General features: G+C 42.2%; 1 protein-coding gene across 5 annotated transcripts in view; it reads right to left on the bottom strand.

The window, feature by feature from the left end:
- Nucleotides 1-267: 267 nt before the first annotated feature.
- Nucleotides 268-25,989, bottom strand: part of LOC134575257 (oocyte zinc finger protein XlCOF6.1-like) — a 103,368-nt gene continuing 77,646 nt past the window's right edge. Inside the window, exons 2-6 of one of the 5 annotated variants that reach the window (XM_063434516.1) lie at nt 21,122-21,299; nt 19,726-19,852; nt 19,456-19,557; nt 11,277-11,417; nt 268-2,111 (exon numbers count right to left, since the gene is read on the bottom strand). In XM_063434516.1, the coding sequence (XP_063290586.1) occupies nt 1,090-2,111; nt 11,277-11,417; nt 19,456-19,557; nt 19,726-19,852; nt 21,122-21,196 (1,467 nt within the window). In that variant the 5' untranslated portion in view covers nt 21,197-21,299 and the 3' untranslated portion in view covers nt 268-1,089. Of the gene's footprint in view, nt 2,112-11,276; nt 11,418-19,455; nt 19,558-19,725; nt 19,853-21,121; nt 21,529-25,989 lie in introns of those variants that run through there. The other 4 variants (XM_063434517.1, XM_063434515.1, XM_063434519.1 and 1 more) reach the window with 4 other exon arrangements.

The raw sequence follows: 25,989 nt of genomic DNA, 5'->3' as shown, positions 1-25,989 counted from the left end.
TGTTGGCTCACCTAAGCCAAGCCCTGCAAAATGGTTTGATTCCTTTCAATGGAAATCCTGGCACCATAACCACTGCAATGAGCTGTTGATGTTATGGTGCTTGTAGTGTTCCTTTAATATAAAGAGAACTGGAGAAGAGATTTACGCTAAATTCAGTGACAGTGGTTGTTTTAAAGTGAACTCAACATGAGAGCTGAGGAATATACATTGGTGATAAATCTAGATTTGCATTGTTACCTACTTTCTAATGGCCTTACCATGCAGCCTCTGTGCCATTAGTCCTGTTTGGAAATGTTTCACCAGACAGGCCACCCTTTCCAATGATGCCCACACGCTGTCCTTATTCCTCTACATAGTGCGATATGTGCCTGCTGGAGGAAATTTAGTGCAACTACAGCGCCCGTTGGAGAGTTCTACTTCCCTCTCGTAACTACATTCTCAGCATAGATGGTATGCCAAGAACATGTGAGGGACCACTATTTTAAGTGATCATATGATAATAGTATACTCAATTATTTGTTTGCCAACAGAACAAAAAATAAATACATCAACACATACACAAAAATAAGTAACTTGTCACAATGACACCCCAGCACAAGTGGTAAGTACAATTATACTTGTAATTTAGTATACTTGATTCAAGGAAACATCCTACCACTTCCACTGGTTAAAATCCATGCTTGGATCCAGAACTGGAAAAGGAATTGCTTTGAAAAATATATTTAAATAGTGGTATAAAAATATTAAATGTAAGTTGCATCAGCTTGTAAAACGCAGATCTGATGTGTTTTAGCTTACACAATGGCCGTTAATGGTCAGGAAACTGAGTGGGTTCATAATATTTTATGGTTTAAAGTGATGTTTCTTCTGGTGGAGTCCTGTACCTTCTACTGTTCTGTCACAATGAAGATGGACACCTTGTCCTACTGTTAAAATGGGACAATCGCCACTTTAGATCATTATCTTTGCAAAGGATTTTGCTTTAACATCAGCTAGAGAAATGCCACATAGCGTGGACTACAAATGTCACTGTGAAAATTAAGAATCTGGCTGAAATTGACAAGACATACCCTTAATATTGTCTACATGTCAAACAGCTTTTCGTCTTTGAAATCGGCTATGAGTTTTCTGATGATTGACAAGATGAGAGTTACGACGGAAACCTTTCCCACACAGAGAACATGAGAAAGGTCTTTCTTCAGAATGTGTTCGCTGATGCTTACCAAGATTAGCATTACAGCTAAAACTTTTCCCACATTCAGAGCATGAGAAAGGTTTCTCTCCAGTGTGAATTCTCTGGTGGCTAGCAAGATGTGAGTTGTAGCTAAAGGTTTTCCCACATTCAGAACATGCAAAAGGTTTCTCTCCCGTGTGAGTTCTCAGATGATTAGCAAGATTAGCGTTCTCAGAAAAACATTTCCCGCATTCAGAACAGGAAAATGGCTTTTCTCCTGTGTGAACTTTCTGATGTCTAATAAGATGAGAGTTCCGGCTGAAACATTTCCCACAGTTGGAACATGAGAATGGTTTTTCTCCTGTATGAACTTTCTGGTGTTTAACTAGAGCAGAGTTACTGATAAAACATCTTCCACATTCAGAACATGCAAAAGGTTTCTCGCCTGTATGAGTCATCTGGTGATTTGCAAGATCTGTAGTTCGACCGAAACATTTCCCACATTCAGAACATGTAAAAGGCTTTTCTCCTTTGTGAACCTTTAGATGGCTAAGAAGAACTGAGTTCCGGCAGAAACATTTCCCACATTCAGGACACGAGAAAGGCTTCTCTCCTGTGTGATATCTAAGATGGGTAACAAGCTCTGAGTAGCGATTAAAACATTTTGAGCATTCTGAACATGCAAAAGGTTTCTCTCCTGTGTGTACTCTCTGATGGGTAACAAGATGAGCAATACAAGTGAATCGTATCCCACATTCAGAACATGAGTATGGTTTTTTTCCTAAACCACGTGTAGGTAAATGGAAGTCAGACAATCTTTCTTCATCACATGAGTCTGAGTCCTCAGCCTTTATTCTCACAGATTTCTTCCTACGCTTGATTGGTCTGTGTCTGATCATCTGATGTTCTTCAAGGGAATTTCCATTCATGGAGTTATCTGAAAAGCAATTCTCAGTTACTAAAGAAAAATTGCCATTAAAGTTTATTTATTGCAAATCAAAAATAGTATAGGCATTCTTTTTTTAAACTTCTAAATTAAGATTTAGTGAGCCACTAAAAACTTGTGGCATTCTTTTTAAAGGCACCTGCTAACAGCCTTACCATCCCCAAATGCAACTGGTTCTATAATAAAGAAAAGAGGACTACATAATCCTAAGTGTATATCCCCCTCCCCCGACACATGGCAAAACATTCCCAACTCCCTCACCACTCAAGGCCCCAGGGTTACTCTATCCACTTGCCCCAGATCCCCAAATGAAATCCCATTATTGAGGCACTCACACTAAGCTTTCAGTTCCTGAGTCACACATGGAAACATTACTTACCCCTGTGATGAACCTGCCCATGCCATTTTTTTCTCAATTCAGTTCAATCCCGAGACAGTGATAACTTTGCTTTATATTCCCTACAACCATATGTTAAGGACTGGTTGCAAAAACAGCCATCACAGAACTGGATGTACTCAATTGCCTTCAGTGCATTTGTCCCTCATTGCTCTAGCAGTGTAGCACTAGATTAGGTTTCACATTCTAAGCTGGTGCAGTGGTTAACAGCTATTCTGTCACAAAAAAACATTGGAGAAGGCATATCTAGTACTCTAGTTTGAAAATGACAACAACCATCTAACCCTGCCCAAACGCTGAGCATGTTGGCAGGATGCTGAACAACTTCAGAGGGCTATACTGGTCACCACTCTGCTGAAAGCCATGAAACCAAATTGCTAAATATTCAGCGTGGTTTGATATGGTTTCAGGCACTCCATGGTTACTGGATCACATACTAAGAAGGCTTGATAAGAACCATTTAGACAATGAGTGCCCAAATGGTACATCCCCAGATGTTGTAAAACTACAAGTCCCATGATGCTTTGCATACCTTTAAAATGACAAAGCATCATGGAAGCTGTAGTTTTAAAACATCTGGAGATCTACCTTTTGGGCACTCCTGATTTAGACTGTTGAAATGTTACCATCACTTTATCCATCGAGAACTCTCAACCTGGTGCAAGTCCCAAAAACCCTAGAACAGGTAGGGTTGACAGGATTCTAGAAGAAGCAGACAGGAAGATAAAAACAATCTTCCATAAATAATAAAAAATAAACCCTAGTATGACTTCCCTGTTATTTCCAGGTAACTGGGTCACAAATGTGGTGGAGTTGGAAGATCTGTTGGACTTTCCCTTAATTACCCTATATTTAGCATAACATCCTGTTAATTGTTGGCTCTATTGTTTTGCTCACTGCCCCCCACTCTTCCTATATTTCTCTCCTTTAGCTAACTTTTACCCATAAATTTTACTTTTTACTCTAATTTGTTAAGCAAAAGTTTCTTTCCAGGCCAGTTTTCTGAATGGGGAGTCATTCACTGGCTGAAAATTCAGAAGCCGGATGATGCTTGGGGTGAGTGGACATCTTTGGGGTTAAACAGTTTAAGAATGGTTTAACCCCTTAATGACACAGCTTCAGAAGCTTGTCTTACACTTAAAGGGAAACTCCAGTGCCAGGAAAACAATCCGTTTTCCTGGCACTGGAGGGTCCCTCTCCCTCCCACCCCCCAATCCCAAGTTGCTGAAGGGGTGAAAACCCCTTCAGTCACTTACCAGGGGCAGCGACAGGTCCCACGTCGCTGCTTCCTCCTCCCCCGCCGCTCCTCCTTCTGGTTACGTCGGCCGGTGGGCGAGACTGATCTCGCCCGCCGGCCGAGGAGACCTAATGCGCATGCGCGGCAATGCCGCGCATGCACATTAGCGCACCCCATAGGAAAGCATTGAAAATGAATTTCAATGCTTCCCTATGGGGAATAGAGCGACGCTGGAGGTCCTCACACAGCGTGAGGACGTCCAGCGACGCTCTAGCACAGAAAACCTGTGCTATGAAGCAGGAAGTTCCCTCTAGTGGCTGTCTAATAGACAGCCACTAGGGGAGGACTTAACCCTGCAAGGTAAATATTGCAGTTTTAAAAAAACTGCAATAATTACACTTGCAGGGTTAAGGGTAGTGGGAGTTGGCACCCAGACCACTCCAATGAGCTGAAGTGGTCTGGGTGCCTGGAGTGTCCCTTTAAGGACACAAGCAATTTTTGCTGTTTGTGTTCAAACGCAATTTGCATCTCTGTCATTTATTGCACCAACACATATTATATACCTTGTTTTAGAGGGCCAACAGGTCTTTCATTTGATGTCACTTATACGTAGATAAATTATCATTAACTATATAAAAATGCCAAAAAATTGAAAAACAAAAAAATATTTTTCTTTCACAGTTTTGGCAATTATAGCGTGTGCATAATATGTCCAGCTTAGAAAAAGTAATTCAAAATAAATTCATTTATGTGTCTTGATTTATAGAGTACGTCATATGTGTAGGATTTCAGCTTATTTTGAAAGTTACAGGTCACAAAATACAAGGACTAACAAAAAATGTCGATTTGCAACAATTTTAGAATTTGGTATGTTTGTCTTGTAGGTTTAGTAGCCATCACAATAAACAAAATTGCCACAAAAGTATATATTTATATAAAGTAGACATCACAGGCTATTTACCTAAGGTTAGTTTGACACTTTTTACGTAGCCATTTCATCGCCAATCTCTGCTAAATATTAGTAAAATTGTGTTTTTTCTCTATTTTGGCATATACACATATAACAAGGTTTTTGTAATGTGTATTTCGTAAAGCTGGTGTGTACTATTCCTATACAGAACCCCATATTGTGTTCAGCTCCATCTGCTGAGTATAATGATACCCCCATTGTATGCCTTTGGCACTTTTCTGTAAAGCTACAGTGCCATATAAGTTTAGTATACTCATATATACAAGTATATTTCACTTTCTATAGTTAGAATTTCGTAGATGGATTTGACGGGCCTATGTCTCATTTTAGGGTATTATAGCAGTGTGACTGTTCAAATAAACCCACAAAGGGCTTTCATTTGATAAAGCAGACACCCCAGGGTATCGAATATGGTGTATATTGTGCCTTAACTTGTCACAATTTTTTCACCAATTTATGTCAATGTTTGTGGTGAGGGGGAAAATTTTTATTTTTACATATATGTTGCATTTTTGCAGAGTATTTCTTACACTTGATATGTACCACTGTCATACAAATCCCCAAATTATACTGAGTTACATCTTCTGAATAAAACAATATGCCCAATGTATGACCTAGACACTATTTTGTGAAGTTACAGTGCTGTAAAAGAAACGTGACAAGTTCAGGTTTTTAAGTGTGAATTTTCATGGAGGGTTTTGATGCGTCCGTGTTCCACTTTGGAGCACTTGAGCAGGCTACATATTGCAACTACACCATAAAGGCATACCATTTCTTAAAGAACACATCCCAGGGTATTTCAAAAGGCATATTTTGAACCTTAGCGTGGGATAATTTTTCCGCTAGCTTTGACACATAAAGTGAGTTTGCACATTATATTTTGCAAACCTTATGTGTAAAATACTTCATATGTTGCTCAGCTATGTCGAGTACAGCAATACCCATATATGTACCTTTGCCAGGTATATGTGGATGTTGAAGGGGCACATTTGAGACGCAGCCACAGTTTTTTTCTAACGTTGAAGTTTTACGCTGTGTCCATGTTCCATTTTGGAGTAGTTTAGATGGTTGGTTATTGAAACTTCCCCACAAACACATACTATTTATTAAAGAATACACCCTGGGGTAATTCAAAAGGCGTATTTTGAACCTTAGCGTGGGATAATTTTTTTCTCTAGTTTGTTCCAGGTGTAGTGGTAATGAGCATTTTTAAACTTTTACTTTTTAAAACTAGTTTTTGCTTATTAAAACCATGTCCAGCAACTGTGGTGCCGGGGTAGGTATCAGGGCTGCTGTTAGTAATGCCGCCTGGAACTCCTGAAATCGAGATTGGGATTAATGATCAGCTGCGATATTCAGGACCCCAGGAATATGTATTCATGTCAAGAAAAGGCTGTGCCTAGCAGCTTGCCATATCAGATTCCTCATGAATCGCATGATGGCCAGGGATGACGAACATCCCTTGTTAACAATATGGCAAGTTGCCAAGTTGTCAGAGAAGCATCGCACCGTATTACCCCATTATCGGGATCTCTTGAATCTCCTCAGGTCAGTTACCCCACATCCAGTCGTTGCCAAAAATTGCAGCAAAACCCTCAACACTGGAATGAATATGCTTTCCCTATTCCAATTCAGCAAGAATTCCCTCCACATGCGTAAATCAGCGGTGGCATGTGAATCTAGAGCAATGCGGGAGAAATCCAACTGAAACTGGTGAAACAGGCAGAGTAACCGGGATATGAATCCCCGTCCTGGTGGTGTAATTTTCAAGGCAAAATTAAGTGACCCCAATAGTGATTGCAATTCCTTCCTATTGCAAGAACCCTCCACCAGGTAATGGTCAATAGCTGAGAGGATGCGTTCAATCTTATCCGGGGTAAGGCTGGCTTGCATATGAACAGAGTCCAGCACTACCCCCAGAAAATTGATAACCGTATCAGGACCTTCAGTTTTAGTAGGTGAAACAGGAACGCCCAAGCGTTTAAACAATTGTATTGTAGTCTGGAGGCTACTGGGTGGAAACAGGTTACTCTCTATGGTCAGAAAATCGTCAAGGTAATGGATTATGGTGGGGCATCGACAGATATTAAGCAGCATCCAACACAACGTCTCGGCAAACATATCAAAGATCCTCAGACTGCTCATTGAACCAAAAGTAAATTGTGTGAAAACAATAGTATGACCCTTGCCACTTAACACCATGTAGATGCCACAGGGAAGGGTGGATAGGGAGGAGCTTGAATGCGTTTACTATATCCGTCTTGTTTAGCCACGCTCCTATACCTGCTGACAGAATAGCATTGATAGCATTGTCCACAGTCGCGTATTGGAGTGAAAATTTCTCCGATGGGATGAGCGAGTTAAGACTAGTTGTAGTCGTAGCATGGGGAGCAGAAAGGTTAATGAGCAACCTTTGCTTATTGGAGGATTTACCCGTAACCATACCTATGGGGTTAGTTCTCCATACAGCAAAGGGCGGAGAGTCGAATGGGCCTAGTAAAAAAAAAAAAACTGGTCTATTTCCTTCTGAAGCAGTACACCAATGCCTCGTTTCCACTGCGCGGAACGGTTCGGTCAGTACAGTTTGGAAGGTTTAGAATGGTCTAGCCTATTCAGGTGAGCATTTCTATTGCAAGACGGACCGCCAGGGGCCATGCGGGGTTTAGAAAAAATGCATAGTGTGTCATTTGTCGTGAGCATTGACGTTTTCCTGTCCGTCAATCAATGGATTGTATAGTGTGACGCTAGTAGCTCCGCCCTAACCGTACCATTTCCTATGGCCCTACATCTGAAGGAGGACCATGAATGGTGCGGTACAGTTCTCTGGGGCATTGGTGCATGGGCAGATTTGGAGATTCGGTAGAGACCAACAATCGTGAACTGTTTGGCATGGTTTTCTGGCAATACAAAGGCAAGAAGCCACCGTACAAAGCGTGGGAGTTCATCTGCAGGCAGGGTGCCAGTGGCACCACATATGTTAATGTTCTTCTGGCGATATCTATCTTCTAGTTGATCAACCCTCATAGCTAGGTTGAAATGCGAGGTTTGCAATTGCTGCAGAGTTTCAATTACTTCCTGTAGCCTTTGTTTCATGTCAATGGTATCTTCTTCCGAAGCTTGTATATGGTTTGTGAGCGCCTGTATCTCTGTTGTGACACCATTAGGCTCGGCTCTGAGTATGCTTTGGAAGTGTATTAATAGGTCTTGTAGGTCAAGTGTTGTTGATGGGGCGTTGCCATCATTTGCAACTTGGGACTCCGCCAATGGAGTTGTCACTACAGGCAGATCAAGAACAGCAGCGACAGAGTCAACTCATGGGCCCGTGATGCAGAAGCCAATATCTGTCCAATATCGGGAGTGTCTCTGGGCGTAGGTAGGGTCGGCTTTTGTGACTGTTGGTCTATGGTTGTCGGTGGTAATCCGGAGGAGGTTACCGGGAGAGTAGGCATGGGCTGAGTTCTCTCCGCCGCACTAGTCATTGCAGAAAAATCATGGTAACTCAGCGTTGTAGGCCCGAGGCACTGGCTTTCGTAACTTGCAGGATAGAAGAATGGCATCTGTCAGTTCAGGCTTGTCTTCCCAGTGTAATGGGAGTGTTTTCACTCCCAGATTCGGGTTAAGATCAGCAAAAAAATAAAAAATTCCCCGGAAACTAGAGGGGCTACAAGAACGTGCATCTGACTCCACTCGCTGCTCTGCTCCGCCACCCATGTATAATATACGAGTTGTCTACGTTTGCAAATGGTATGCCATGACGGTAGGTAATTCCCATTTCTGGGCTGCCATATGGTCTCAAAATGCAACACAGGTCCAGCAAATCAATTTGGCAAACTAAAATGGGCAAGTCCTATAGTGACCCTGTAACTTTCCAAAACACCATAAAACCTGCACATGAAGGGTACTATTGTAATCATGAGAAACTGCTGAATACAAATGTGAGTGTTTCAGAGCAGTAAAATGTATAATGCTGATGATATTGTTGGTAAAAAGGATGTTTTTTTTTGTTTTGTTTTTTTTTTAAAAGCAAAAAACAAATATGAACGCTAACTTTGGCCAGGGTTTAGGACTAAGTGGCTACTCAACAATACTGAACATACCCCATTTTTAATACCTTAGGTTGTCTACTTTTCCAAATGGTATGCCATGATAGGGTTCATTTTCATTCTTAGGCTGCCATACAGTCTCAAAGGCAACATACGGCCAGCAAACTAATCTGGCAAATTCTAATGTGCAAAAACTGAAAAGGGGGAAAACCCTATATTTGACCCTGTAAATTTCCAAAACCCCATAAAATCTGTACACAGGGGGGTGCTGTTGTACTTGTGAGACATTGCTGAATACAAATACCGTATATACTCGAGTATAAGATGAGTTTTTCAGCACATTTTTTGTGCTGAAAAACACTCACTCGTCTTATACTCGAGTCAGTTGTCTGTATTATGGCAATTTTTATTGCCATAATACAGACAAGGACCGGGGGCTGTCAGGAAGCTGTAACTTACCTTCACCGCAGCTCCTGTCAGCTCCCTTCTCTCTCCTCCGTCCATGCTGCTCCCAGGTCAGCTTCCTCTGCAACTCTCGCGAGAGCCGCGGGGTCAGAGCGTTGCCACGGGTTACCGTGGCAACGCTCCGCGCGGCCGCGAGAGTTGCAGAGGAAGCTGACCTGGGAGCAGCACGGACGGAGGAGAGAGAAGGGAGCTGACAGGAGCTGCGGTGAAGGTAAGTTACAGCTTCCTGACAGCCCCCCTCCTACAGCCCATCCACTGGACCACCAGGGAGTGAGAGCCCCCCTCCCTGGCCAGCTAACAAGCAGGGAGGGGGGACGAAAAAATAAATAATAATAAAAAATAATAATAATAAAAAAATAATAACATTAAAAAAATATATATATTACAATAATAATTATTAATAAAATGCCCACCCCCACCAATGCTCTGCACACACACACACACACTGCACTCACACACACTGCATTCATACACACACTCATACACACACTGCACTGCATTCATTATATACACACACTGCATACACCCTGCACTCATACACACACACTGCACTCCATTCATTATACACACACTGCATTCATACACACACTCTGCACTCATACATACACACTGCATTCATTATATACACACTGCACTCATTATATACACACTGCACTCATTATATACACACTGCACTCATACACACACTGCACTGCATTCATTATACACACACTGCACTCATTATATACACACTGCACTCATACACACACTGCACTGCATTCATTATACACACACTGCACTCATATACACACACTGCATACACACATACACACACTGCACTCATACACACACTGCACTCCATTCATTATATACACACTGCATTCATACATACACACTGCACTCATACATACACACTGCACTCACACACTGCACTGCATTCATTATATACACACTGCATACACACTGCACTCATACACACACTGCACTGCATTCATTATTCACACACTGCACTCATATACACACACTGCACTGCATTCATTATATACACACTGCACTCATACACAAACTGCATTCATTATACACACACTGCACTCATATACACGCACTGCACTCATATACACGCACCGCACTCATATACACGCACCGCACTCATATACACGCACCGCACTCATATACACGCACCGCACTCATATACACGCACCGCACTCATATACACGCACCGCACTCCATTCATTATATACACACTGCATTCATGCACACACTGCATACACACACAGCATTCATATACACACAGCATTCATATACACACAGCATTCATTATATACACACACTGTAAATAAATATTAAATTAATATAATTTTTGGGGATCTAATTTTATTTAGAAATTTACCAGTAGCTGCTGCATTTCCCAACCTAGTCTTATACTCGAGTCAATAAGTTTTCCCAGTTTTTTGGGGTAAAATTAGGGGCCTCGGCTTATATTCGGGTCGGCTTATATTCGAGTATATACGGTATGTGCATTTTATTGCAGTAAAATCTAATAGTATTATGACATTCACAGTTAAAATGTCATGTAGTACTAAGAAAATAACAAAAAATTCTCAATTTCTCACACTTTTTTAGATATCATTTAAATAAAATTAGGTTTCAATATAAATACAGGATGTGAAAATAAACCCGGTTTCTCCTGAACAAAATAATATAGGTGTGGGTGGATTTAATACATTGTACAGCGCTACGGAATCTGATGGTGTTATATAAATAATAATAATTATGGTTGAACAGACATAATAATTAGTCAAATTCCAGTTTTTGTTTTGATCAGAACTTGTACAATGCCTCCGTCCTCAATGCGTTAATAAATCATTTTAACTAAAATATTTTTAGTTTTATTTCCCTTTTTCTGCCTAGTGGCCAGGGACGAGGGACATTACACTCTATGGTGGTCAATTGGCTTTGTGCAGGCTGCCAATAATTGGTCGATCCCTACCACCAATCAAAACCACAAATTAAAATGTTCATATATAAAAAATATACACCAAGATTCAGAATTCAAACGTCTCACCCATTTTTTCCTCTGCACCCAGACTGCTGACAATGCTAGATTCCTGAAGGTAGTTTTCTAAATCATGGACCTCTGGAAGATATTCTGAATCTTCTACGTCTGCTGCAAATTCCCAGGGTTTGCAGATTTCTGCAGCGAGATCTGCCGAAGCAAGGAAAGTAAGTAGCTTTTATTGGTTTTGCTGACTGGTACAAAAACTTAATGCACTATACGCAAATGTAAGAGTAAAAGCAGTGGTTCCCAACATTTTTAGATTAAGCCAGGGCTCTAGAAATTCCAGGTTGCCATGGTGACTATACATCTTGTCATGGAGCCTAGAATTTAATATCCCTTTAGCGAAGGCAGCTGTAAGGGAGAGCGTAGATGGCATTGGGAGTAGCTGAGGCAGCAAGGAGGCAATCTCCCTACAGTTCTCTGTTCCCTTCTGCGGTTTAGTGATACCGGGGGTCAGAATAGGACGTAACTCCAGTCCAGGCTACTACAGAAAGCTTGCAAATCTCTATGGAGAATATTCAGTGCCTCCATGCAGAACATGTGCAGTACTGACCCAGGACCTTCTAGTGACTGTCTGAGTGACTGTCACTAGAGGTGTTACTAGGCAGTAATATAAACACTGCTTTTTCTCTGAATCTAAACCATTAACACCGTTAGGGCGTACTATGCCACCCCACACTTATTGAGCCTAATCGCCATTAGGGCAGCATAGTACGCCCTGACGATCGTTAGTTCCCTGTCCCTGCACACTTACCTGGACCGGCGTTCCGGATCTGGGGGGACTGCCTCAGGAGACAGGCAGTCCCCCTGCTTCCATTTTGACCCTCCAGAGACGTTGCAAATCACATGGCTGCAAAGCAGTCTATGAGACTGCCTGCGTGTTCTATTGTAAGTTCATGAAAACACCTGATTAGCATATTATATAAATATAATACATCTATCTATAATTTAATTCCTACTGTATTTTGGTATTAATCTATATATTAATACCAAAATACACTTAGAAATAAATTATATGTGGAGAATATGCTAATCAGATGTTTTAATTAACTTATAATATATTATACATATATTAAAAAAATATATGTAAAACAAAAATAGAAAAATAGAAAAATTTAGTCATAAGCGTATCTTGATATATATATATCAAAATACACTTAGAATTATAAATATTTATACACATATATATAAAAAAAAATATTTGTGCATATGTATGTACTATATTTACATAATTAATGAATAAAAATTCATTAATTATGTAAATATAGTACATACATATGCACAAATATTTTTTTTTGTACTCGTGAGACTTTGCTGAACACAAATGAGTGTTTTAAAACACTAACGTTTGTAATGATGATGATATCATTAGTGAAAGTGCAGTTTTTGTGTGAAAAATGCAAAAAACAAACAAACAAAAAAAAACTGAAAACTAACTTTGGCTACAATTGTGACTAAGTGGGTACTACCAAAGACTAGACTTACCCAATTCTGAATACCCTGGGTTGTCTACTTTTGTGAATGGTATTCCATGATGGGGGTAATTCTCAGTCCTTGGCTGCCATATGGTCTCAAAGGCAACATAGGCTAAGCAAACCAATCTAAGCAAACCATAAAACCTGTACATTGGGGGGGGGGGGGGGGGGGGACTGTTTAACCCATTAGGAATCCCTGAACAAAAATATGAGTGTTAGATCGGTAAAACCTATATTGACAATGAGATCATCAGTGAAAGTGCAGTTTTTTAATGAAGTGTTTGTGACTAAGTACTTCTGTACTTGTGAGACATCGCTGAAAACAAATGTGTAATTTATTGCAGTAAAAACTAACAGTATTATGATATTAACAATTAAAATGCCATGCACAATTTGAAAAATAACAAAATTTCTTAATTCCTCAAAGTTTTTTACATTTTATTTATATTAAATTGTTTTTCAGATATAAATATTTGATATGAACCCCCGTTTCTCCTGAACAAAATGATATATAATAAGTGTGGAGGTGAAAGAGGTGAATTATGGTTGGACAGACATATAGCGCAAATTCAAGGTTTTGTTTACGTTTTGTTTTGATCAGAACGTGTACAACTGACTCCATCCTTAAGGGGTTAAATGCCTGCAGGGAAAGGCTACATAAACCAGAACAATTACATTAAACTGTAGTGGTACTGGTGACTATAGTGTTCTTTTAACACCTTAAGGACAGTGGGTGTGCTATGCCATCCTTGGGGACCCTGCTCTAAACGATGGGGGACTTAGCTGGCATCCCAGGGAGTCCCCCTGGTGCCGATCTGGTTCTTGCGAGGACCTCACGATCACATGGACGGAATAGCCGTCCATAGCAGTGCCCGCAGGGGGCGTGCCTGGAATGACAGGTAGTCCCCCAGCTCCCCTGCTGCCTGTAATAAAGTTTAAAAACAGTTTGAAAATAAATAATATATACTTAGATCATATATATATATATATACACACACACTTACACATACATACACTGTCTAAGTGTATAACCTGCAGCTGTAAACATAGCAGTTTCATTGCAGGGTTAATCATAGTTACATAGTTAGATAGCTGAAAAGAGACGCGTCCATCAAGTTCAGCCTTCCTCACATATGTTTTTGCTGTTGATCCAAAAGAAGGCAAAAAACCCAGTCTGAAGCGCTTCCAATTTTGCAACAAACTAGGAAAAAATTCCTTCTTGACCCCAAAATAGCAGTCAGATGTCTCCTTGGATCAAGCAGCTATTACCCCACTAATTAGAAATTAATCCAGCCTCTTCCTGAAAAATGTATTCGTGAAGACTTAGGCGATCAACCTTTCGACCCAGAAGGTCTTTATCAAGATGTGTACAAGCATAAACTCTATGCCTTATATAAACTTCTTGATAACACATCTTGATAAAGACCTTCTGGGTCGAATCGCTAATCGCCTAAGTCTTCACGAATACAACTTTGACAAATCCACTGAGTGCTCTCTCTTCATTCATTTTTTTTATATATATACAGTGGGCCCTCGGTTTACAAACGCCTCGGTTAACATAATTTTCGGTTTACAAATGAAAATACATTGAAAATAATGCCTCTGTTTACACATTATTTTCGCAATACAAGGCAAGTTTTCCCAAGATGCATTGCACCTGGGAGGTTTATAGCACCGCCCCCTGCATGCTGGAGCCTGTGGGTAGCACGTGGCGTCGAGTGTGGAGGTGTTGGAGCGGCTTTTGCATCGAGTTTTGGAGCCATTCTGGAAATAGTTTGCAGTTGTTTTGGGACTTTTTGGTGCATTTCTCAAGCTGTGGAAAGGTAGTGAGCTGAGCTTCGTCGTTTGCATGCCTTTTATTGTGTGTTCTGCATTGTGGGTTGGTTTCCATGCCAGCTCATTTTGACTTTTGTCTGACCTCCAGAACGGATTAACTGTGTTTCGGTTTACACATTTTTCACAATAAGAAACGTCACAGAGAACGCATTTTAATTTAGTAAACCGAGGTACCACTGTGTGTGTGTGTGTGTGTGTGTGTATATATATATATATTAAAAAAATGTTTTAAATTATATATACATACACACACACACACACACATATATATATACACACATACATACACACCTATATGTAAATAAAAATAATAAAAAAAAATCATATATACATATACACATATATATATACACACCCATATATATATTTGTGCTCGGAATTTAATACGCAATGGATAGTATCTGTAAGGGCAAAGTTGGTTGTGGTGTGCCGAAACCAACGTACGAGTGGGCCTGTAAATAAAAGAGGGCAAAAGAGAAGTTCGAGAAAATAAACACTTTATTGCCTTTTTACATAACCAAGTTCCTGAAAGCTTGACGAAACTCTTTCTCCGGTCGTGGTATATATGTATGTCCAACGACCCAGTCTCTTGATGATGTGGACCGGGGTGTTTGTGCTAGAGGCTGATGAGGCGGCTCCTATGCGGAAGGAGTGCCCGGAGAATGAAGCCGGATTGATACCCAGTTTAGCTAGTAGTGTTCTGACGTGTGTCGTGAATTTAGCCGTGGTGAGCGGGTGCCCTTGTAGTGATAAGAGCGGAGAGTCTGGTAAGTGCGCATGATGGGTTGACCGTAGGTGGTCTAGCGCCTTGACCGGACACCAGGCATTATCGGTAGGGAAGAGAGGAATTATGGTGGGGTGTTGTGAATGATTAGTTTTAGTTGATGGGATCTTAAGTAGGTAGTGATCCTCCACCTTTGTGAGGTGTGATTTTTTTAGGCTGTGCGTGATATCTCCTTGACAAACAACGGTGAACTCTCTGGGTCTGAGAAAACCGTAGAAAGCAAGATAAATAGCCGATTTGATCACCAGGTATGTGTTGGGATCGAACAGGGATTCGTCAAGGAGATTGCTAAGTGATCTAAAGATAGGCCCATCTATAGGTTGTCTAGTGGTGGTGAGTGGAACTGAAACCTTTAATATACCTTTCAAGACCTTTTTAATGGGATATAATAACAAGAAGGGGGTGTTGTTAGGAAAATTGGTGAGGCTATGGTGCTGAACCCCGGTGAGGTAAAGTTTAATAGTGTTGTGAGAAAGTTTAAGATGTAAGTGGCAGAAAGAGGCAAAAGCCACCATGGTTTGTGTAGAAAAGTCGCCTTGTAAACCGAATTCTGCAGTGAATTTGTTAAATATGGTAAGTGCCCTATTATAAGAGAGAGCTGTGTTAGGTGATAGTGCTTGGTGAGTGAAAGTTCTAGCGTGATGCATTAGTGTGCTCAATCCAGGATTAGTTTGTGAAATCGTGGTGTCCTGGATGGCTGGTGGTGAGCCGTAGGGAGTGCCTGGGAGAATACCTGGAATTGAGAGCGAGAAAGAGCATCAGCAGCCGTGTTGTGGATACCCGGGATGTGAAAACAAACTAAGTGAAACTGGACGGTTGCTGCCAGCCAGGTCAGCTTGCGAATCAGCCGCATGATGGTCAGGGACGATGAGCGCCCCTTGTTAATGATTTCGCAAGCCGCCGAGTTATCAGAATAGCATTTTACTGCCTTGCTGGACCAGAGATGACCCCAGGTGTGTGCGGCCACCACAATGGGATAGATTTCGAATAGGGCTGAGGTCTCCCTGAATCTTGGCAAGGCATCCGTCTCAGCGGGCCAGTGACCCCTGAACCAGTGGTTCCCAAAGATGGCTGCGAAACCAGTGTTGGCTGCAGCGTCTGTGTGAATGATGGGCGAAGAAATGGAGAGAGGGGGGATAAACATGGAGATACCGTTCCAATCTGCCAAAAAGTTCCCCCACATAGCTAAGTCAGCCTTGGCGTGGGGGTCCAATGAAACTGGGGAAGAGTCCGGTACCCCGTGGAGCAGGCAGAGAAGCCTGGATATAAAAGACCTTCCCTGCGGGATGATGCGCATGGCGAAGTTCAGGGATCCCAGAAGGGACTGGAGTTCCTTCCTGGTGCAAACATCATTCCGCAGGAACATGTCTATCTCCCCTCTCAAGCAGGTCAGTTTGTCATGGGGAAGGCTAGCTCTGAGGGTAACAGAGTCTAGCTCTATCCCCAAAAAGGTTCATTTAGTTGTGGGGCCAATTGTTTTTGATGGGGATAATGGTAAACCAAGCGTGGAAAAAAGTGCTGTAGTACTGCTGATAGCGGTGGGTGTTTGTGCCCCTGGCTCTATCAGTAATAAGTTGTCTAGGTAGTGAATAACGGAGTGACACCTGAGGACGTTCAGAAGCAGCCAGCATAGTGTCTCAGCGAAGATATCGAACAGTTTGGGGCTGCTTCGAGAAACGAAAGTGAGTCGTGTGGAGAAGTAGTACTTTTCTCGCTATTTAACACCGTGCAAGTGCCAGAGTGAGGGGTGCATGGGTAATAATTTAAAAGCATTTGTGATGTCCGTTTTGCTGAGCCAGGGGTGACTACCAGATGAGATGACCTGTATGGCGTCGTCAATTGTTACATACTGAAGTGAGAGTTCGTCTGCGGGTATGAGTGCATTTATGCTGGGAACAAAAGAGGAGTGCGGTGCCGATAAATCAATAATTAGCCATTTTTTATTAGAATATTTGTGTACTGCAACACCAATGGGGTTAGTGCGCCAAGAGGAAAATGGTGAGGAGGTGAAAGGGCCGATCATGAAACTGTTGGCAATTTCAGAGGAAAGGAGAGTGTCTGTGGAAACTGGATCTTGGCATGCTGACAAAAGATTGGGACATTCCAGTGTGCCTGTGGGGATGGCTACGATACCCGTGAGAAAACCCTGTGTGAACCCACTGGTCAGATATTCCACCAGGTGCCTGCTAGGGTGTGACCTTAGGTAAAAAAAACAGGTTGTCGACATTTATGTCGTTTAGTCATTTGTTTGGGGGCAACCTGGCCGGGCACATGGGGGGGCATGGTGGTACAGCGGGGACAGCCAGGTGGAGACTGGGAGGCCCGGGGTATTACCTGGGGAGGCGATGGCGCTCTCCACCTTAGATAGCCTGCTATTAAGAGTCTGCAAGTTGGCCAAGATTGCTGCCAGGGTATCCTGGGTGGCCATGCCAGTGCTTGGTGGCTGTCCTTGAGAGCTAGTGCTTGGCCTAGGCTCAGAAGCTTGGTAGGTGAGCAGTTGGTAAAGTTCTGCCTTTCTAGCCGTAGCTGGAAAGGGGATTTCCCCTGAGCCTAAGCTCGGCTGTAATTTTAGGAATAGTCCATGCTCTCAAGGACGTGGGAGTTGAGGGGGTGAGAGATTCGCCTGGAGACTCCGGTCTGGTGGGCGTAAACGGGATCTCTTCTGGCAACTCTTCAATGGGGGTTGGTTCTTGGGACATTCTAAAAATGATTTAGTGAATGAGATATTAGAAGGGGAGTAAGGGAACCGGGAGGGATGTGAGGGGGGGTATTTTTAGAAGAACTGGACTGTAATGCTAGTGCCGAAGCGAAAAACTTAGCTGTGAAATTTGTGATAGGTGAGGCCCTGCTAATGCCAAGTGGTGGTGAGAGGCTCTACCTATGATTTGGCTTAGTAAATTGTGGCCACAGACGTGGTGGCGGGGTGTTGGCCTCTCGGTGACTGTAAAGGGATTCAAAACGTGTGGCCGTGACAGGTGAGGCCCTGACTATAGCCCTGTAGTAGGGCGGGCGAGGCGTAGAACGATGATTTGGGCGTGGGGCCGTACCTCCGTGTTGAGGTGGGAGATGGCCTTGCGGGACTGGATTTTCTAATAGGGTGAGCTAAGGCGGTAGCCTAGACCCTGTAGCCAGTTCACTTGTATACTTAAGGTTGACTGGGAATTCTGGTGTAATGTGTGGATACTAACCTTGAAAAGGTTGTAATCGAGAACTGGAACCTTCTATTATTTTAATGTAGCGAGTCTTGGCTGCTGCTGTCCTCGTAGAAGAAGCCTAAGGATTAAGACAGATGTTGATGTATTTATGCGTAGCGTGGTGGCATATGATTTGTAGTGAGGGTTGGCTGTTAGGAGCGCAACATGAGATCCTGAATTGAGGAATCTGAATGGTTAGTATAAGACTGGGACGAGTTTACGTTATGGAGAGAGGCTGATTGAGGCCTTGGGGTAGTGATTGCCGTACATGAGTAAGGACGTAAGTACCTGGTGGTATGGCTGAGTACCAGGTTAGGTAGGTTGGGTGCTTTCTTGCCTGATGGCAGTATGACCGTAGGCCTGGGTAGAAAAATTGTAAAGAATTAACACACCGTAGGCGTAGGACCGTGAGTCAGTCGTAATGAATCGAGACCGCGTTAGGTCTTGTATGAAAAAGGTCCTGTAATGAGTAGAGAACTATACCTTGATTTGTTGTACAGGTACTATGATGAGCGTAACTGGTTTTATGCGTAGAAACCGTTGGAGGCCTAGAATAATTGTTATGGTAACATAACATGACAGCATGCTGTGTGTACTGAACGTCACAAACTATGCACGGAATTGACATTAGCTGCCAAAAAAAACTCTGGTCACGGGCTGAAAATGTTCCAGCAATCTTTACAGACTCCAAGCACCATGATCACGTCAAAACACAAGTGGTGATGGTGCTTGGAGTAACCCTTTAATTTTGGAATTTATGAAAGGCTAAACTTGCCTTGATAGAATAGATATTTTTTTGGTGGTAAATGATAAGGAATTAAAGTTAATGAGTAAAGAAAAAAAAAGGCAAGATATTGGTCTAATCTGTGCCATACACTAAAGAGTTTGTTACTAACCCGCGTCTTGCTTAATCTCCATAGTCTTCCAGAGACCCCTCACACATGGTTCTTCTCCACTCTCAATCATCGATATAACTGAAGGTGTCATGTTGACCCATCCTGCAAATGAAAGATAAGGGACATTGTACAATGAAATTTACATCCTTTTCCTTCCACACGCACAATACGCTTACAGTGTATCCGAGGAAAATGTCTTTCTTGTTCCAGATATAAATCCAGTGGTTTCTGGAGTGACACTTTCCATAGACGAGCAGGAGTTTTCCTTACCCAGAGAGCTGAGGGTCTGGTAATTCTCCATCATCACATCCCGGTAAAGTTTCTTCTCTTCTTCATTTAAACAATCCCACTCCTCCTGGGAGAAGTAAACGGCCACTTCCTCAAACTCACACTGATCCTAAATAGGAAACAATGTCACTTAGATCGAGACAACCATGAATCTGACAGCAGATGGGTATGGGAGATATGTTTTTTGATAGGTCAAACATGCTTAGACAGTAACCTTCATCTCACAATATGGAATATTCTCCTTTATCCTATTTTAAGTTTGCTTATCTTTACTGTATAATTAAATGGTTACTCCAACAAAAATATATGTTTTAAGAATGCAATATCTAAATTATAAAAATCCTGTACCAGCACCAAGGCCCAGTTCTCCCCTCTGCCCAATCCTCTACTGCTGACAGAACCTGGCATCAGGGAGGGTGGGCTGAGGGTAAGACATGGGCGGGCTAATGAATCCCCCTATGGCATCAGGGAGGGTGGGCTGAGGGTAAGACATGGACGGGCTAATGATCCCCCTATGGCATCAGGGAGGGTGGGCTGAGGGTAAGACATGGACGGGTAAATGACCCCCCTATGGCATCAGGGAGGGTGGCTGAGGGTAAGACATGGGCGGGCTAATGATCCCCCTATGGCATCAGGGAGGGTGGGCTGAGGGTAAGACATGGACGGGTAAATGACCCCCCTATGGCATCAGGGAGGGTGGGCTGAAGGTAAGACATGGGCGGGCTAATGATCCCCCTATGGCATCAGGGAGGGTAGGCTGAGGGTAAGACATGGGCGGGCTAATGATCCCCTATGGCATCAGGGAGGGTGGGCTGAGGGTAAGACATGGACGTGCTAATGATCCCCCTATGGCATCAGGGAGGGTGGGCTGAGGGTAAGACATGGGCGGGCTAATGATCCCCCTATGGCATCAGGGAGGGTGGGCTGAGGGTAAGACATGGACGGGCTAATGATCCCCCTATGGCATCAGGGAGGGTGGGCTGAGGGTAAGACATGGACGGGTAAATGACCCCCTATGTCATCAGGGAGGGTGGGCTAAGGGTAAGACATGGGCGGGCTAATGATCCCCCTATGGCATCAGGGAGGGTGGGCTGAGGGTAAGACATGGACGGGCTAATGATCCCCCTATGGCATCAGGGAGGGTGGGCTGAGGGTAAGACATGGGCGGGCTAATGATCCCCCTATGGCATCAGGGAGGGTGGGCTGAGGGTAAGATGATCCCCCTATGGCATTCCAGGAGATGGAGTTAAAGTCAGTATTTGCAGAGTTTATAGCGCCGTACATACAGACCCCAGGCACCATTACCACTTCCAATCACTGAGGTGGCCATGGTGTTTGAAGGAACCCTTATTTCAGGATATTTAAAGTTCTCCCTTACCGTCTCATTCAGCTGGTTGCCCATCTCTGAGATATGATTCCATATCTTCTTTATCATCTCCATCTTCTCCTGCATTATTTCAAATTTCTAGACGTCTAGATATTTAAGAAACTGGATTCTGGTCCTTTTGGATCTGTCTGGACTTTTGGGAGCGGTGCAGTTCTTCAAACATCCCTCTCTGCAGTAAAAGGCCACGTATCAGAAGGTATAATGCAATGGGTATACAGCAGTCGTATTTTAAAATCCCAAAAATGAGCATAGGAGATTACCAGCACCGTTCTGATGAAGATATATACTAATCAAATACCAATAAGGGAATGTACAAACCAGACAACAAAACTATCCATATCAGCACGCAGGATTGAAATATCATGGACACCCCGACTAAACAATGCATAAAAACCCAAACTACTCGTATCTGTAAGGCTTCCTTCTTACTAGTGCAATCCTACAGTATACTCCAGCCAGCTCTCCGCTAATATTGCCACATACCGATCCAGCTCTCCGCTATTATTGTCGCATACTGAGCTAACTTTACGCCATTATTCCTTAATAACGAGCCAGCTCTACGCTATTATTGCATTATACCGAGCAAGCTCTAGGGTAATATTGCCGCATACCGAGCCAACTCTATGCTATTATTGCATTATACCGAGCCAGCTCTACGCTATTATTACCGCATACCGAGCCGGCTCTACGCTTTTATTTCTTAATACCGAGCCAGCTCTACGCTTTTATTGCTTTATAACGAACCAACTCTACGCTATTATTGCTTTATACCGAGTCTGCTCTACGCTATTATTGCCGCATACAAAGCCAACTCTACGCTATTATTGCTTTATACCGAGCCAACTCTACGCTATTATTGCTTTATACCGAGCCAACTCTACGCTATTATTGCTTTATCCCGAGCCAACTCTACGCTATTATTGCTTTATACCGAGCCAACTCTACGCTATTATTGCTTTATACCGAGCCAACTCTAGGCTATTATTGCCGCATACAAAGCAAACTCTACGCTATTATTGCTTTATATCGAGCCGGCTCTAAGCTATTATTGCCGCATACAAAGCCAGCTCTACGCTATTATTGCTTATACCGAGCCAACTCTACGCTATTATTACTTCATACTGAGCCAGCTCAAGGCTATTATTGCCGCATACTGAGCCAACTCTATGCTATTATTGCTTTCTTCCAAGCCAGCTCTAGCCTATTATTGCATTATACCGAGCCAGCTCTAGGCTTTTGTTGCTGCATGCCGAGCCAACTCTAGGCTTTTGTTGCCGCATACCGAGCCAACTCTAGGCTTTTGTTGCCGCATACCGAGCCAACTCTAGGCTTTTGTTGCCGCATACCGAGCCAACTCTAGGCTATTATTGCATTATACCAGGCCGGCTCTAGGCTATTATTGCATTATACCAGGCCGGCTCTAGGCTATTATTGCCGCATACTGAGCCAGCTCTACGCTATTATTGCTTTATACCGAGCCAACTCTATGCAATTATTGTCGCATATCGAGCCAACTCTACGCTATTATTGCATTATACCAGGCCGGCTCTAGGCTATTATTGCATTATACCAGGCCGGCTCTACGCTATTATTGGCGCATACTGAGCCAGCTCTACGCTATTATTGCTTTATACCGAGCCAACTCTATGCAATTATTGTCGCATATCGAGCCAACTCTACGCTATTATTGCATTATACCAGGCCGGCTCTACGCTATTATTGCATTATACCAGGCCGGCTCTACGCTATTATTGCTTTATACCGAGCCGGCTCTACGCTATTATTGCATTATACCGAGCCAGCTCTACGCTATTATTGCTTTATACCGAGCCAGCTCTACGCTATTATTGCTTTATACCAGGCCGGCTCTACGCTATTATTGCTTTATACCGAGCCGGCTCTACGCTATTATTGCATTATACCAGGCCGGCTCTACGCTATTATTGCATTATACCAGGCCGGCTCTACGCTATTATTGTTTTATACCGAGCCGGCTCTACGCTATTATTGCATTATACCAGGCCGGCTCTACGCTATTATTGCCGCATACCGAGCCAGCTCTACGCAATTATTGTCACAGATCGAGCCAACTCTACGCTATTGCCGCATACCGAGCCAGCTCTACGCTATTATTGCTTTATACCGAGCCAACTCTACGCAATTATTGTTGCATATTGAGCCGGCTCTACGAAGAAAAACGCCCAACGCGCGTTTCGGTGCAGTATTACATGCACCTTCGTCATCTGGATTCCAGCGACAGCCAGTTTAGTTCTTTTAGCATGTCACAGTGGTGGATCATGTAATTACATTGTAGCACAAAGCGGCAGAACGAGTTATACAATGTATTGAGTTTATTAAGGTGGGTTTGCGGTGCAGGTGCATATATTACATCCCCATAATCAATGATTGGCATCAGCATTTGCTGTACAATCTTTTCCTTTACTGAAGGGCAAGCATGTCAAACTTGCGGCCCATGGCCACAAAGGACATCTTTGCGGCCCGGCCAGCCGCGAGTACATGATTGGTGTTAAAGCAGACGAAGCACTGCCTTTCCCCACATTGCAGGTGCCTACTCTGCAAAAAAGTACCCGGCCGGGGAGGAGGTCCAGCGAGGGAGCTTAGTGTTCCTGCTCCTCACTGCTCCCTCTCGCGCACCATCTGTAGTGAAGCCGGGCGCCGGAATATGATGTCATATTCCAGCACCCGGCATCACTAAACTGCTCGCCAGTGAGGAGCAGATAGAAGATCATCACTGGACCCCAGGGAGAAGCACAACTTCGGCTTCCAAAGGTAGGAAGCAATGACGAAAATGATGTGTGTGCAAGAAGGTGTAAATGTGTGTGTCTGTCAGTGAGTGTCTGTGTGTCAGTGAGTGTGTGTGTGTCAGTGAGTGTGTGTCTGTGAGTGTCTGTGTTAATGAGTGACTGTGTCTCTCAGTGAGTGTGTCATTCAGTGTGTGTGTGTCTGTTGGTGTCTGTCAGTGAGTGTGTGTGTGTCAGTGAATGTGTGTGTTGGTCATTGTTGCATTGGCTGCGACTGGACAGTGGAGTACCTGGAGGTGCATGGAGACACGCAACGCCACCTCACATTCCGACGTGCTCCACCTTCACAGGGTTTCAAGAAGTAGCTGGAGGATCAGATTTGGCACAGGGTGCGAGCGGCGCCATTTGGGGTATACCAGAGGCCGGACTACGGGGTCGCATACTGGAAGTGGCAATGCAAGTGGAGTCTGCTTGTTGGCTAGAGGGGGGTGCTGGTATTTAGTAGAGGGGGAGGACAGGGATTTAGTAGAGGGGGGTGCTGGGATTTAGTAGAGGGGGGTGCTGTTTTTTTTTTTTATAATGTACTTTTCAAAATAAACCTGTTTCAATGAAAATTTAAGTTGTTTTTTTTTTGTGGCCCACATAAACTTAAACCTTGTTTATGTGGCCGTGCTAGACTTTGAGTTTGACATGCTTGATGAAGGGCTTAGGCAGGATTTGTTTCTGTACAGGGCACATCGTTTTGGATAAAGTTTTGATGAGTATTATCTATGTGGAGGCCAAAAGATAGATTGGGGTCTAACATCATACCCAAGTATTTAAAAGGGAGAACTGTGGTCAGTCTGTGTTATATTATTACAGTATATGACAGCCGGTGTTATATTATACCAGTCTGTGTTATATTATTACATTATATTATAGTCTGTGATATATTATTACAGTATATTACAGTCTGTGATATATTATTACAGTATATTACAGCCTGTGTTTTATTATTACAGCCTGTGTTATATTATTACAGTCTGTGTTATATTATTACATTATAGTCTGTGTAATATTATTACAGTATATTACAGCCTGTGTTATATTATTACAGTCTGTGTTATATTATTACATTATAGTCTGTGTAATATTATTACAGTATATTACAGCCTGTGTTATATTATTACAGTCTGTGTTATATTATTACATTATATTACAGCCTGTGTTATATTATTACAGTCTGTGTTATATTATTACAGTATATTACAGCCTGTGTTATATTATTACAGTCTGTGTTATATTATTACATTATAGTCTGTGTAATATTATTACAGTATATTACAGCCTGTGTTATATTATTACAGTCTGTGTTATATTATTACATTATAGTCTGTGTAATATTATTACAGTATATTACAGCCTGTGTTATATTATTACAGTCTGTGTAATATTATTACAGTATATTACAGCCTGTGTTATATTATTACAGTCTGTGTTATATTATTACATTATAGTCTGTGTAATATTATTACAGTATATTACAGCCTGTGTTATATTATTACAGTCTGTGTAATATTATTACAGTATATTACAGCCTGTGTTATATTATTACAGTCTGTGTTATATTATTACATTATAGTCTGTGTAATATTATTACAGTATATTACAGCCTGTGTTATATTATTACAGTCTGTGTAATATTATTACAGTATATTACAGCCTGTGTTATATTATTACAGTCTGTGTTATATTATTACATTATAGTCTGTGTAATATTATTACAGTATATTACAGCCTGTGTTATATTATTACAGTCTGTGTAATATTATTACAGTATATTACAGCCTGTGTTATATTATTACAGTCTGTGTTATATTATTACATTATAGTCTGTGTAATATTATTACAGTATATTACAGCCTGTGTTATATTATTACAGTCTGTGTTATATTATTACAGTATATACCAGCTTGTGTTATATTATTACAGTATATACCAGTCTGTTATATTATTACAGTATATTACAGTCTGTTATATTATTACAGTAAATTGCAGTTTTTGTTATATTATTACAGTATATACCAGCTTGTGTTATATTATTACAGTATATTACAG

The sequence above is a fragment of the Pelobates fuscus genome, chromosome 10 (genome assembly GCF_036172605.1).
Source record: "Pelobates fuscus isolate aPelFus1 chromosome 10, aPelFus1.pri, whole genome shotgun sequence".
Taxonomy (NCBI): Eukaryota; Metazoa; Chordata; class Amphibia; order Anura; family Pelobatidae; genus Pelobates; species Pelobates fuscus.
Note: the sequence above shows the minus strand (reverse complement) of the source record. Positions and strands in the feature narration are given on the sequence as shown.